Source organism: Amblyomma mixtum, chromosome 3 (genome assembly GCF_055824585.1).
Source record: "Amblyomma mixtum isolate Tamu chromosome 3, ASM5582458v1, whole genome shotgun sequence".
NCBI lineage: Eukaryota > Metazoa > Arthropoda > Arachnida > Ixodida > Ixodidae > Amblyomma > Amblyomma mixtum.
In genome coordinates this window covers 313,514,603-313,527,952 of record NC_143014.1, presented here as the reverse complement: position 1 = coordinate 313,527,952, position 13,350 = coordinate 313,514,603, and the positions used below count along the sequence as shown (strand labels likewise).

Below are 13,350 nucleotides of genomic sequence, written 5' to 3'. Positions count from 1 at the left end.
AACACACATGCTACGCCATGTGTCCTGTTGCTTAGCTCGTAGTTTGCTCGTACTAACTTCTGCCAATTTTCCGCCTTTCCCGGCATTATTCAAGATCAGAAAACCCCCCCCACTTTCCTATATTATACCACAATCCTTGAAGTCAGTAACTATGTTTCTTTATTTGCTCTATGTTTCTATATTTTCTCGTTGTATTCTTCCATTTACTTCTCATGCATGCTCCACAGCTTTGTACTAGCTCACGATGTGAATGAATCGTACTTAATTTCTCAGGAATTCCATTTACAACGCTGCCTTTTCTTGGCCTCCTGCTTGGCTTCCAGGTGTTTACGTCTTCATATTTAAGGTACACCGCAGAGGCGTGCATGAGCATAACTGCTAAACCTTTTCATAGTTCTCACTGATACAAACCTTGTAAAAAGAACTTGTGCTGTTTTGTTCTCCAAAAACGTTCAACCAACTTTTCCAAGTATACAAGAGTTGATGTGCGGACTAGTCGGTGTTTCAACACAAACCTTGTAAAAAGAAGTTGTGCTGTTTTGTTCTCCAAAAACGTTCAACAAACTTTCCCAAGTATACAAGAGTTGATGCGCGGGGTAGTCGGTGCATCATGTTTATGCACAGCGCAAGGGACGAAGACGAGAACGAAGAAGAGGACCTGGCCCCGAGGGAGAAGCCAGTCCCCCCCACCTGACTCGCCGCGATCGAGAGCACTCACTGCGTTGTCCCCGGAGCATGGTGCCGCAGTAGCGGTCCCTGTCGATCTGCAGGAAGTCCCTGTCGCAGCGGGGCGTCTCCTCGACGTCGAACTCGCGGAAGTGCAGCTCCACCGAGCAGAAGGCGTCCGAGGGACGGCTGATGGTCACGCGGCACAGCATGTTGCCGCGGTAGGCTGTCGGAAAGCCGTAGCTGGTGATGTCGTCGCTCAGCCGATCCGTGCAGATGTCGCACAGCGGAGGCGGGGGCAGCACTGCAGGAGTGCGCGGTAGGAACAGGTCAAATGTGGGTTCACGACGCACACAGTGAAGGAACATTCAGACAGAGGAATGAGCAACTCAGAGGAGCCAAGCAAGACACGGCAGCGGAAATTACTTCGTACTGTGCGGTCGAATGGTGAACTAAAGAAATCAAACAGAGCAAAAAAAATAATAAACGACACGATAACCACGGCCCGCAACACCGAACTCTTTTGTGTGCGCAATCTTTTCCTTGTCCCTTCTCGCGCCGTTTTTTCTGGCGATCATGGGCCATGAATACACCCACGTCTTCACTCTTGTGAATTGGAAAGAAGCAGAGCAGAAAAAGAATAAAAAATGATGATTTATGACGTCACAGAAATTGTAAAGGTCCTGCGTTATCTCGCTGAGAGAGATCAGGTCTATGTTCTCCAACTGAAGCTGTAAGCTAGTTGCTACATAGTTACCGTTTAATGCGCTGTTCTGCATGACTGCCTGTGTTTGGATCATTCCTCCAGTGCCTGGTAATGGCATATTTTCTATGTATGTGATGCCTCGTCTGTTGCTCGCCAGGAAGCGCTGCTTGTTCCTGATCAGCGCTTACAGCTACACGGTTCAATGTCACTCACATTCTTATACGCTGCGAAACGTCGCCGCTTCCCTAGAAATTCCCTAAAATTCCATAGAGGGGACCGTTTGGCACTCATTCGAGTAACAGATTTTTGTTAGCTTTCAGACTGGAGCACTACAAGAATACCGATGGCGGGACCGGCGATTACAACCAGCCTGGGTGGGGCCTAAAATTAGATCGCAATAAAACACCTTTCCATATGATTTCGAACATAAGATCTCATGTCTCCAGATGATGTATGCATGTTCTACTCCAATTTGGAAAAACTATGAACATAATCTATAGTTCCACAGCGTCGCCAACACAGCGAGTGGAATACTGTCCCTTACATAAACATGTGGCCCACGGCACTTGTAGCCGAAGCGGTGCCCCGACCCAGCATTGCTACCATCTTCAGCCCGATATGGCTGCGCTCGAGTTGGATAGACTTCGAATTCCACGTTAAATGTTTGGCTCCTAACCACCCGACGCTCAAAAAAAGTGGAAGCACTTCGCGTTGGAAATTTTCTAGGGCTAGATGCTGTCACTCTTTGCGGATAAAAATGCCGCCGCGGTGTCACACGAAAAACTTTGCTTCGTTATTCGCAGTGGCTTTCTTTTCACTCCTAAAAACCACCCGCCCGCGATCCTCACGACAGTTCAGATGCAGGCACCCCTCCACGACGCTCTGAATCCAAACTGTCGGCCGGTAGCGCTGAAGGCACAGAGCAAGGATACTCGCAGTGCTCAGTTATACCCACAAGTAAGAAGGAACAAACTAAGGACACTCACTCAGGGGCGTTTGTGCGCTTACAGTTGTTCACAGTTCGGTTCCCCGCGAAGTTCAGCTTGCGCAAAAATAGCTACCCCCATATCTAGTATCTACCCCCATATCCCCATATCTACCCCCCATGCATATGTTGTTTGTGTGCTTTATGATGTAGAAGAGCAAACTTCGCCGACGATACTTCGCCGACGATACCACGCGCAGCGACGCCATTTCGTAAATGTGCGATGCGAGAAAGCCACCTCAATGAGCTTTCCAAAGCGTATATTTGACGCTAGATATTTAGAACCAGAGTGCTGCACGAGGACTACCGTTTAGTCCCTCTTCACATGTTCGCAGCGAGAGTGTACCGGAGATGACAGCGCCGCTCTGAGATCGCGTACTGGTTCTGATTCCGCTTGCCGTGGGAAGCAATTTTTTGAGAACGACTGTACCTTTCGCAAGAACGCTTTTTTTTTCGCCTTCTTTTGTAGTCCTTTGCAAAACTACCTCCGCATAAAATATCCCAGCTTAGTGTAACTGTTCCGATTGATGCTGATCTTGCTTCTCCAAAAATGTTACACAAATGTAAAACAAGCTACAAACTCACGTACAAGCATCGGTGCCCCATGTACAGGTCAAAGCAATAAAAAAGAAAAGTAAAACTGAGCGAATAAGACAACGACAAGAAACATAGGAAGGAAAACGACACCAGGGGAGCAGTTGTCTTCGTACCTATGTCTCATGTCATTGTCTTGTTCGCGCAGTTTTACCTTTTCATGAAATGAACCATCTAGCCCTCAAGCACCTTCTACAATAACAAAGAAAACGCTGTTTTACCAGCAGCCAAAGACTGCTTCCTCAAACTCTGCGAATGGAATGCATACTTTTCGTTTTCTTCAAAGCGCGCCTCTGCTGCATACGCATAACCCTTTAGTGCATTCTCTAGTTACGAAAGTGAGATTTAACTTGGCTTGTGCGTGAGAACTGACTGCCCCAACACACGACATCCTGCAGCAGCACAAGCATAAGGCATCACTACACCGGCCGCACAACAGAAGCTTACCACTTCCGGGGTAGCAGGTGGTGATCTGGCGAGCCTTGATGTGGAAGCCCCGCCTGTTGTTCTGGTTGTCGCTGCTGAAGTGCATCAGCAGCTGGTCCCGGTTGAACATGAACACACCTGCGAAGAGCGCTCGTGCTTTATCTTTTTTTTTATTGCGACTGTGTGTCTGCTGGCATAAAGTATTATAAAAAAATATAGATACACACTGGACTTTCGGAGGAAGTCCAGTAACGTCTGGTGGCGCGGCCCAAAAAATCTATTCTTCTACATCCGGTGCACGGCCTGGGTGCGGTCCCCACAGGAGCAGGTGTTTTTGCCGTATAGCACGAAAACAGGGGCAGTTCGAAAGTAAGAGTTTAGTGTGTACCTCGCTGACAGGAGTGGGACAGAAGGGGCAGGAGTCACCGACAGGGGCATGATACTATGCCGGCCACGACCAGGTGAGGGCGGCACGGAGGCGTAACCTTCGAAGCAAGACCTCTTCCCCGCGCGCAAGGCCGCCAGGGAGGTCGGTGCCACACGGTGGGACAAATGCTCGCGTTGCACGCCGGAGGTTTTCTTCTTCATTTAGGAGTATTGTCTCCGGAGAGGTTGGGGCCGCTTCAAAGGGACGTGGAGAAGGTGATACATGAGTTGTTCCAACCACCAAAGCTTCTGTGGGGTGGGCATCCCGAGGAATCCATCGTAAATATACCGTGGGGGAGAATTTTTCAGTTATGTCTTGAATTAGCTGTGCCAATAAGTCGGCGTTCAGAACACGCCACAGACTATGGATAGCGCCTGAGGAGTCTGTGAGGACGTCAAAGTGACTTCTAGATGGAAAGGGTGGACAGAGGATGCTTAATACGTCCCCAATGGCCAACAGCTCCGCCTGTGTCGACGGCCAGGCAGGGTAGCAACAACATGAGCATGCTGCAATTTGTAGCAATAATTCAAGGGTAGCGATAGACGTGCTCACATGAGCTGCACTGACATTAGCGTCGACATAAGCCACCTGTCACCGTAGTGAGGTTTCAATTGTAAACGAGACGCGCTTTTTCGAGACCGTATAGCCAGGACTCTCTCTAAAGCGAAATTTTCAACAGGTTTTTTTCAAATTCGATTAAAGGCCAGCGCAAATCGCCACAGTGTTATAGGCTTCCCAGTGCACAAATCACTGCGAAGTTGCGAGGCTATCGGTTGCGGATTAACGACATGTGAAAGAGCTCAAAAAAAAATTAAAGACAAGAACGGATAACAGAAACACAGAAAGGGCGCCTATTCCGTCTACGTTAGTACCAAATGCACAAAAACGCACAATCTTCTGATTAACGCTCAAGCGAAAATTGCCAACTCCCGATAATCACCCATCATGCGTGACAGAACTTATAAGTAAACCTGGATGAACCACAAGATTAGAGAAAAAGATCAAACAGAACTTAGTGTCTCGTCGGAATTCACATTTCGCCTGGAAGCAGTAGTTCAGACTTATGTTCGTTTTTTTTAACATTAATAAAGGCTGAGAGATCTTGTGCTCCAAATTGCATTTGCTTTCGGATATATTTTCTGTGTGCTCAAATCCAGGCACTGTCTGTCTGAAATTTGCCAGTGGGAACATGTACGAAGCCCAGCTTTTCCGAACAGTACCTGCAGAGTTCAGTTAGAGCATAGCATATCAGGTCAAGCGCGCTGTGCCCACAACGATTTTGAATCCCTCCCATTTTAGCAACCAGTCCAGCATGGAGGTAACCAAACTGTGGCTAATAGCTAATAGGCTACTGAAAGTAGTTCCTGAGCAGCTGTCACCTGCCTGTTGAGCATTCTCGCACAGACAATGCTGTACTATTCTGTCATGATTTCTATTAACTTTTTCCCCGTCTACTTTTCGAGATTCTTGCGATGTTCTTTAAGAAGTTCAGTGACGAAGCCGATTAACACTTTCAGAGCAAGCTTCACATTTCGTTTTTTTTTTTCAATTCTTGTCGCAAAAAAAAGATTTTTTTTAGCTCTTAAGAAAAATAACACTACTCTAAATTAACTTCAGTATCCTGTAAGCTGAAAATTCTGCTGTACCGAAGCAGTGTTGGCTCTAGATAAATTCAGGAAATACGCGTTTTATCCTGGCATCGCTTTATTTTTGTAAATGCTTTCCACATATACTTTTGTGTACAGGGTGATTTTTTTTTTACCTACTCAGATTTTTATTTTAAACACTGTGAAAGATACGTCGGTGCGGTCTGTTGAGCTGTATCGTACAGTAAGGCGGACATTATGCACTTTATATGGATCAATAATTCCATGTTAAATTAATTTAGCTAATTATCTTTCTATATCTTATTTCAGGGGAAGTTATATTGCGAAATTTATTACCGTCAACATCGAAGGTGAGTTCAGTTTTCTGATTTCCTTAATCGGCAACGTCGTTCGAAATATCGAACGTCCAAAATACATACTTGTAAGCTTCTTGAGTCGGCTTTCGCTTTCCTGCATTAAGTGTTTATAAAATCGCGATGCTGAACGCGGTATCTTTGCCGAAATCGCTATATTTTTCTACATCATCAAATACACCGACTGTGCCTGTATCTCATGCAGAAGAAGTGCGAGAGGAACCTTTTTCTAGCTATGCAATGCGGGAAAGCCAACTAAGCGAGCTTTCAAATCCGCATTTTGGCCGTCCGATGTTTCGAAACACATCACCGATTAAGAAAATTGAAAAACAGGGTTCACCATGGATGCTGACAGCCATCAACTTCGCAATATAACCGTCTCCCCTAAAATTTAAAATTAAAAATTATTACTTAATTTACAGAATTAATCGTCTCATTATCGATCGATATGAGGTACATAATAAACGTCAGGCGGTACAATCGAGCGCTACGGACCACACCGACGTAGCTCTTAATGTTTTTCATATAGAAATCTGTAAAAGTTAAAAAATCGCCCTGTATATTCTGCTCATTCCAGCTTCGTGCTTTTTTCTTTACTACTTAGTTTTCCTTTTTTGCAATGGCAGTGCTACCTCCGAAAGAACGACCTGGGATACACAGACGAGGAGCAGAGCGAGCGCTTTCTGTTCGTCGTTGTGTTCCTCGCTTCTGTGCCTTAGGTCGTTCTGTTCGAGTTAGCGTTTTCATTGCAAAAATGCTATACCAAGCAGTCCCAGTCGTCGAATTGCTCAGAAAAGTCAGAGCAGCGAAGCGGCAATCTATAGTCGCGATGTTTGCGTATTCATTGTCCATTATATTGGAGGTTGGGGATTGAAAAGAATGGAAATTGCAGTTTTTGAGTTGTTTGTCTGTTTCAAAGAATATTCATGGGTTTCATTCTTTCCTAATACTTGCGTTATATGATGCCTGCTGTCGAGAATAATACTTGGCACTTAGGCCTCAGTCAGCATGCCAATTCATGCCACAGCTTTGCACGTGGCCTTTACATCGAGGCAGGAATCGAAACTGAAACCTCAACTTCAGTGTGTGTGTGTGTGTGTTTGTGTGTGTGTGTGCGTGCATGCGTGTGTGTGTGTGTGTGTGTTTGTGTGTGTGTGTGTGTGTGTGTGTGTGTGTGTGTGTGTGTGTGTGTGTGTGTGTGTGTGTGTGTGTGTGTGTGTGTGTGTGTGTGTGTGTGTGTGTGTGTGTGTGTGTGTGTGTGTGTGTGTGTGTGTGTGTGTGTGTGTGTGTGTGTTTTCTTCTTTTTAGATCTAGTTACATCTCCCATGCTTGAAAAATGGGAAGCTGTTCTCGCCAGCCCGTACCCGGACGTTAAGTACAGGGTCACGGCAAGAGCGCAGGAGGTCGCCGACTGACTCAAACTGCCGGCCACCTGGAGCGGCTGAAGTACCCAAGAACTTCACCAACGTATTGCTCACAGTAAAATTTTCTCTCTCTCTCTCTCTCCTTTGCGATAAAACAAGCTTCTTAGTCTTTTCATTGGAAGACGCAATACGTTGGTCCTTTGCAAGTTAAATAAAAAAGGCGCCCGGGGAAACTAGGCTCTGAGAGCGTTTGTGTTCAGATCTATGGAGACAGCGTCCATCTATAAGAGGCAGTTTAGTCGGATATACTTATTAGCCCGGGGCTCATTTTTGTTTATTCTTTTTAGTCCTCGCATAGTATTTGCGTGAGGTCGAGTGGAAAGAAGGAAGCACTTCTTTATGAAGATGGTACTGATGCGTGGCGGGGCCGGCGACGGTGACGTAGCTCCCGCCACGGAGCGTGACACTTAGGCCCCCTTCTCTCGGAGGTGTTGACTGGGCGCCCGCAATAGCCCGCGTCGGCGACAGCACCGTCGCTGGTGTCGGAAGCTGCATTTGTCACGGTCCACAGCGCCGGATGCGGTTCTCGCAAGGAGGGCGTTGCCGCCGTTGGCACAAACCGAATGAAAACGGAGAACGTGTAGTCCAGGAAAACAATCAAAGCTGGGTATTCATTAAATATTTCAGCTCCTGCTTCGCGGTCAGAAAAAAATTCTTTTCGCACGACTTGGCTCCAAGGCGCCCCAAACTTTCCAAAAAGCTTTTCATGACTGCCTATCGGGAGCAAATTACACAGGCTGGAGCTGTGATCCATAGGCAAGCTATAAAATGCCGTGGCTTAAAAACTGCTTTCTTGTTGTTTGCGTCGTAGTGCTGTTTAACCTCCCGAAGCTCCATCGTGCTTATGACGGACGTCTTAGCGAAGGGTTCCAGATTAGTTTACAACTAACATTCTGGCAACTTTTCGCCGCGGTCGAAATGCGGCCGCCGCAATCCAGATCCCTCTCTAAGGCCTTGGGGTCAGCAGCCGAGTACTGCAACCACTGAGTCATCGCGGCGGGTATCCTTGACCTCAGAAACAACAATTAACTACACCGAATGATGAAATCATCTTCTTTGGCGGAAGACAAGAGAACACTCATGCCCATTTTCCATCAGTGCGCCTCATCAAAAAAAAACACCGTCCGAAAAAGCACGCTTCCTTTTTCACGCATCAGAAAGATTTTGGCTACAGCCTTGCATAAAGCGCCTTCGTGCTAATCATATCAGATTAACGGCACCAGTGTGTGCCAGTTAATGACAAGCGTCGCAGGAAACACCACGCGAGAGTTGCAAAAATCTTCCTTTTAAACGACGTACAGTAGCAGACAAAAAGATGTGATACTATCATTTATTTCGCATAAATACCAAACCTCCGAATAATCAAATACCAGTTTCCTTGTTCGCAGTATATTTTAATGCCGTTTAATAATGCCCTCTTTTCACCCCAGGAGTTGTTGGGGCCGTAACTGTTTCCCTTGAGTTCGTTTTTAGAGCCAGAGTTGTACTCCTCGGGGTACAACTTCCGATTTCGATGCGGATGAGACAATGACCTTCAATGCCTCACAAGGTCAAACCGAACTTAACTGCCTGGTGGCAAGGAACAAGCTGTGATAGTATGGCCACGTGATCATATGACTATGACTTTTTGATACATGACCTCTAAACTTTGACAGTGACCTTGACATTTCATTTGAGACAGTGGGCATCACATCGACAATGACATTCAGGTCATACACACACAAGGTCATACCGAACTTAACACATACACAAGGTCATACACAAGGCCTCACAAGGTCATACCGAACTTAACTGCATGGTGGTATGGCCCAAGCTGTTGTAGTATGACCATATGATCATATGATTATCATCATTGGATAACTGACCTTTACCTTCGTCCTTGACCTTGACGTTTCATTTGAGGCAGTGGAGGTCATGCTTAAGAGAGCTTTCGCTCGTGCAAATATATTCAAGCCATCTTGAAACCCAGCCATTTTAAATTTTCGCCCTTCCTTGGGCGCTTCTCATCGCGTCATTTCCATCTGTTCTAAAGTATTATTAACTTGCTGTCATTTTCAAGCGAGATATTTGATGAATAGATTTATTACTACATGTTTTTATAAGCAATGAGTGGAGTGCAAGGTGCACGTAATGTCACAAACACTGTTCAAATGGCAATTATTCGTGGCCACAACTCTGTGATGAAACAGCTTTGTTAGCACTGTGTTAGTTGTACAGCGGCGCAGTTCGCGGCTTAGCGAGTTTTGATCGGATATAGATTAAGAGGAGGTTTAGATTTTCGATCTTCACCGGAAGACCCCAGGTGAATCAACCAAATTGTCGACAAGGACATTATTCACGCAAGGCAAAAAAACTCTCGATTTTTTTTATCCACATTTCCAGATATTTGGCCCTGGTATCAGGCTCTAAAGTGACTCAGTCGCCTGTGGGTCGTCACGTGCAATGGGATAAAATAAACGCCAAGAGCCCAGCTCAAAACCTGCGTATCGGTGAAGAGAGTTAGGCTACTAGATTAAAGTACGCAAAGGCACAACTAATGGAGATAGGCGACCAGTGGAAAAGAGTGTTTTCTTTAGCCGAATGGAAGTTTTTATCGTTTGTGCGTGACGTGATTCGTTATATACGTCTCCCCAAAAGCACCTAATATTGACCTCTTCATGAACTTCCCAAGATAAATTATAGGGAGCAGGAACGTAATGACACAGGGCTTCTCTTCTTCTCATGGACCTTGTCTCCTTCACCTAATGCAAGGTACCATGAGCCAAAAAGTTTATCAGAAAATTCTTGACAAGAGACTTTTAGTATAGCGTATGAGCGCTTACGTGCGGTATACGCAAACATTTAGCGGGAGGTTACTGCAGAAGACGCAAGAGCACATTTAGTTTACCATACAACAACCCGAACGCAACGATAGCCAAAGCCGCAGTGGCGTCATCTGGTGTTATAATGTAAAAACATTTTGTGTAATATTTTTCGCGCGTAGCCAAGGCATTGGCCAAGCTTATCAAAGTCTTATCACTTACATAGCCGGTTGCATGGCACCCCAAATGAGAAATGAGTCGTGCTACGAGCACTGCGACCATGTCAACACCAACACATGCCATGAGCACTGCGACGGGCCAGCCACGACCGGTCGTGGGCCAGCTGATCACCGAAACGGCTATTTTTGGCAAGGCTATGACTGCCTTGGCGTAAAAGTCCAAATCAAGCCAATCCACTGTCGGCGGTGTTTTGTTAGGGTTAGGAACGACGCAATCGCTACACAGAATCCAAAATAGGGCAATTTTATCACTCATTCGTTCTGCTGTCGTTGAGAGGAGGCAAAGCGATTATCACATGTTTCATTTAAAGGCAGCGAATATACCTAAAAACCCAAAATATTGACGAATTCTCTCCGAAGCGGGCGACGTGGGCGCCGCCATGTTGACAAAAAAGCTATATTTCCCGGCGTACGCAAGAGCACGCACGCTAAATTCGAAAAATAGCGTACGTAACGCGATCGTACGCAAAACCTCGGTTTGAAATAGCATTCGGCGCATGCGCAGTACAAATGACGCAAGTTTACAGCGTTCGCTATGCCTTTGCGTATGTCTACGTACGCTATACTAAAACTCTCTAAAAATTATGCTTCCTTAGGCACGCAAAAGTGTGGGATTTGGATGTGTTCTTCAACACAACAGCGACCCGAAGCACTCTTCTACCCTTGCGAAAGATTGGTTTAAGAAGGTGAGGGTGGCCAAGCGGAACTGCTGAAATTATTTCAGTTGAACATAATTAAATAGGCTTAGTGCGTCGCCCGAGGGACAAAAAAGCCAGTTGCTTAAAAATAAATTCGACCAGCTGTTACAAGAGAGGGGAAACATAGGTTGGCCGTTCATTGACAGCTTCTTGGGCTCCGTGCCTCCACGGTGTCAAGCAGTGAGCGACGTGGTAGGCTTGCATGCGTAATGCTGATGCCATTAGATTACTGTGAAAAGGAACTGTGTAAACTGGTGCCTCCAATTATTCGATAAATTTGCGGTGGGAACAAACTGCGGCCTCATATGATGATAAATATGGATTGCTAGTGTGCAAAAAGTCTGATATTGTCTTCCCTTAGAGGTCGTGCGCAAATTTTAGTGCAGCCAAAAAAGTTAAGTTCGAAAAAACTCAAATATGATATCTTTTTATTCACTAGAGCAGTGTAATCTAGAAGCGCCGGTTGGTGCTCTTTCACCGACATCATCCGCCTTGCAAAAGCACAGGCTTGTCCTTGTTGAACTGGCCGCTCCGAGAAAGGTTTCCGGTATACACGGCGTTTCATCTGAGACGTTACACAATTTTTAAAAATAGGCTTTCAGACTTATAAGAGCGCTTTTTTCGGCACAGCATTGTCAGCGGTGAAGCACGTCAAAATACAGCTAAGGCGTGCTAACATAACAAGCTGGTAACCTAATATTGAAGACGGAACTTTCTAACTGTTATTGACAGGCTCCTTAATTATTGCGAGGCATGTAGCACACAGTAAATAACATCCGTATCAGTTTTGAGAAGTTCGAAAGCGTGATTACCCTCCGCGCTGTGCCAGAACAAATTTTGGCTATTTTGACGAGTTACGAGCACTGGAGAGTAATAAGGGAGTAATTACTCATTGGCATCCACCCGAGCGCAGCCATACGGCTACAAAGGAAAGCTATACTGCTTTCTCAGAAACTTCGTAGTTAAAGAAAAATTCGTCCTGGTCCGGGGTTCGAACCCGGGACCACCGCTTTACCGGAGCAGTCGCTCTACCAATTGAGCTAACCGGGACGGCAAGGTTATGGTAGGGCGAGAGCGAATTGATCAATAACTCGAAGTGGGATGAGTGTTGGTCAAATGTTTAACCAACACTCATCCCACTTCGTGTTATTGATCAATTCGCTCTCGCCCTACCATAACCTTGCCGTCCCGGTTAGCTCAATTGGTAGAGCGACTGCTCCGGTAAAGCGGTGGTCCCGGGTTCGAACCCCGGACCAGGACGAATTTTTCTTTAACTACGAAGTTTCTGAAAAAGCTGTATAGCTTTCCTTTGTAGCCGTATGGCTGCGCTCGGGTGGACGTCAATGAGTAATTACTCCCTTATTACAGATCTACTCCACATTGGGGGATTCCCCTAAACATTTGGTCAACACTGTTCCCACTTCGAGTTATTGATCAATTCGGTCTCGCCCTACCATAAGCTTGCCGTCCCGGTTAGCTCAATTGGTAGAGCGACTGCTCCGGTGAAGCGGTGGTCCCGGGTTCGAACCCCGGACCAGGACGAATTTTTCTTTAACTACGAAGTTTCTGAGAAAGCTGTATAGCTTTCCTTTGTAGCCGTATGGCTACGCTCGGGTGGATGCCAAAGAGTAATTACTCCCTTATTACAAATCTACTCCACCTTGGGGGTTTCCCCTAAACATTTGACCGTGCACTGGAGAGGTTGCTTTGCCTCCAAGCTTCTCGAAAGCGCATGCATTTTGGCGCGATATGAGCAAAATTCGTTGCGCCTCAGCACAGAGGGTAACCGTGTTTTCAAAATTCTAGAATCTGACACGTATGGTACTTAAGGCGGTATACACACCAAATAATTAAGGAGCGTAACAGTTATAGTTCGAAAGTTAGCTATTCAGTGCTAGTTAACCAGCCTGCTATTAAGCAGGCCTCAGCTGTATTCTGGTGTAATACACCGCTGACAATTCTATGCCGAAAAAAGTGGTCTTCATGCTCAAGATCTTTTTTAAAAAAATTTTAAGGAGTCTTAGGTGAAGCATCCTGTATGCGCTGTTCTTTATCGCGCGAGCACTTGCGCCGTTAAAACGAGTTTAGCCCAGGGTTTTCAAAGTCACTTAAATTATGGAGCCATTGCCATTAATCCGAAAGCGTTATTCTTGTATAACTGCAAAGACAGGAAGCAGAGAGCCTCAATGTAAAAGTCCGTTGCACATCTCAGTTTTGAGTGATCGCTCTGCGCACCGACCGCGCTTGAGCGCACTCGAGAGACTGTGCGTGCCACCTCAATGTGGTGATACACGAGACACAGCAAACGTGTCCCATCATCCAGGTAGTCAACCTACATCAGTTTCAACTAGCTGTTAACGCTCCGCCAGATACTGTATCCACGGCGGCCACTCAGTCCGCGCCAAGTATAGCCGCCGCATCGAT

The 13,350-nt window shown here is 46.1% G+C and overlaps 1 protein-coding gene across 2 annotated transcripts in view; it reads right to left on the bottom strand.

Moving 5' to 3' along the window:
• LOC149355655 (cubilin-like) overlaps window positions 1-13,350 on the bottom strand; it is a 198,026-nt gene that overhangs the window by 110,322 nt on the left and 74,354 nt on the right. For both annotated transcript variants that reach the window (XM_089583969.1, XM_089583970.1), the window contains exons 7-8: window positions 3,399-3,515; window positions 719-970 (exon numbers count right to left, since the gene is read on the bottom strand). In XM_089583969.1, coding sequence (XP_089440095.1) covers window positions 719-970; window positions 3,399-3,515 — 369 coding nt within the window. The remainder of the gene's footprint in view (window positions 1-718; window positions 971-3,398; window positions 3,516-13,350) is intronic.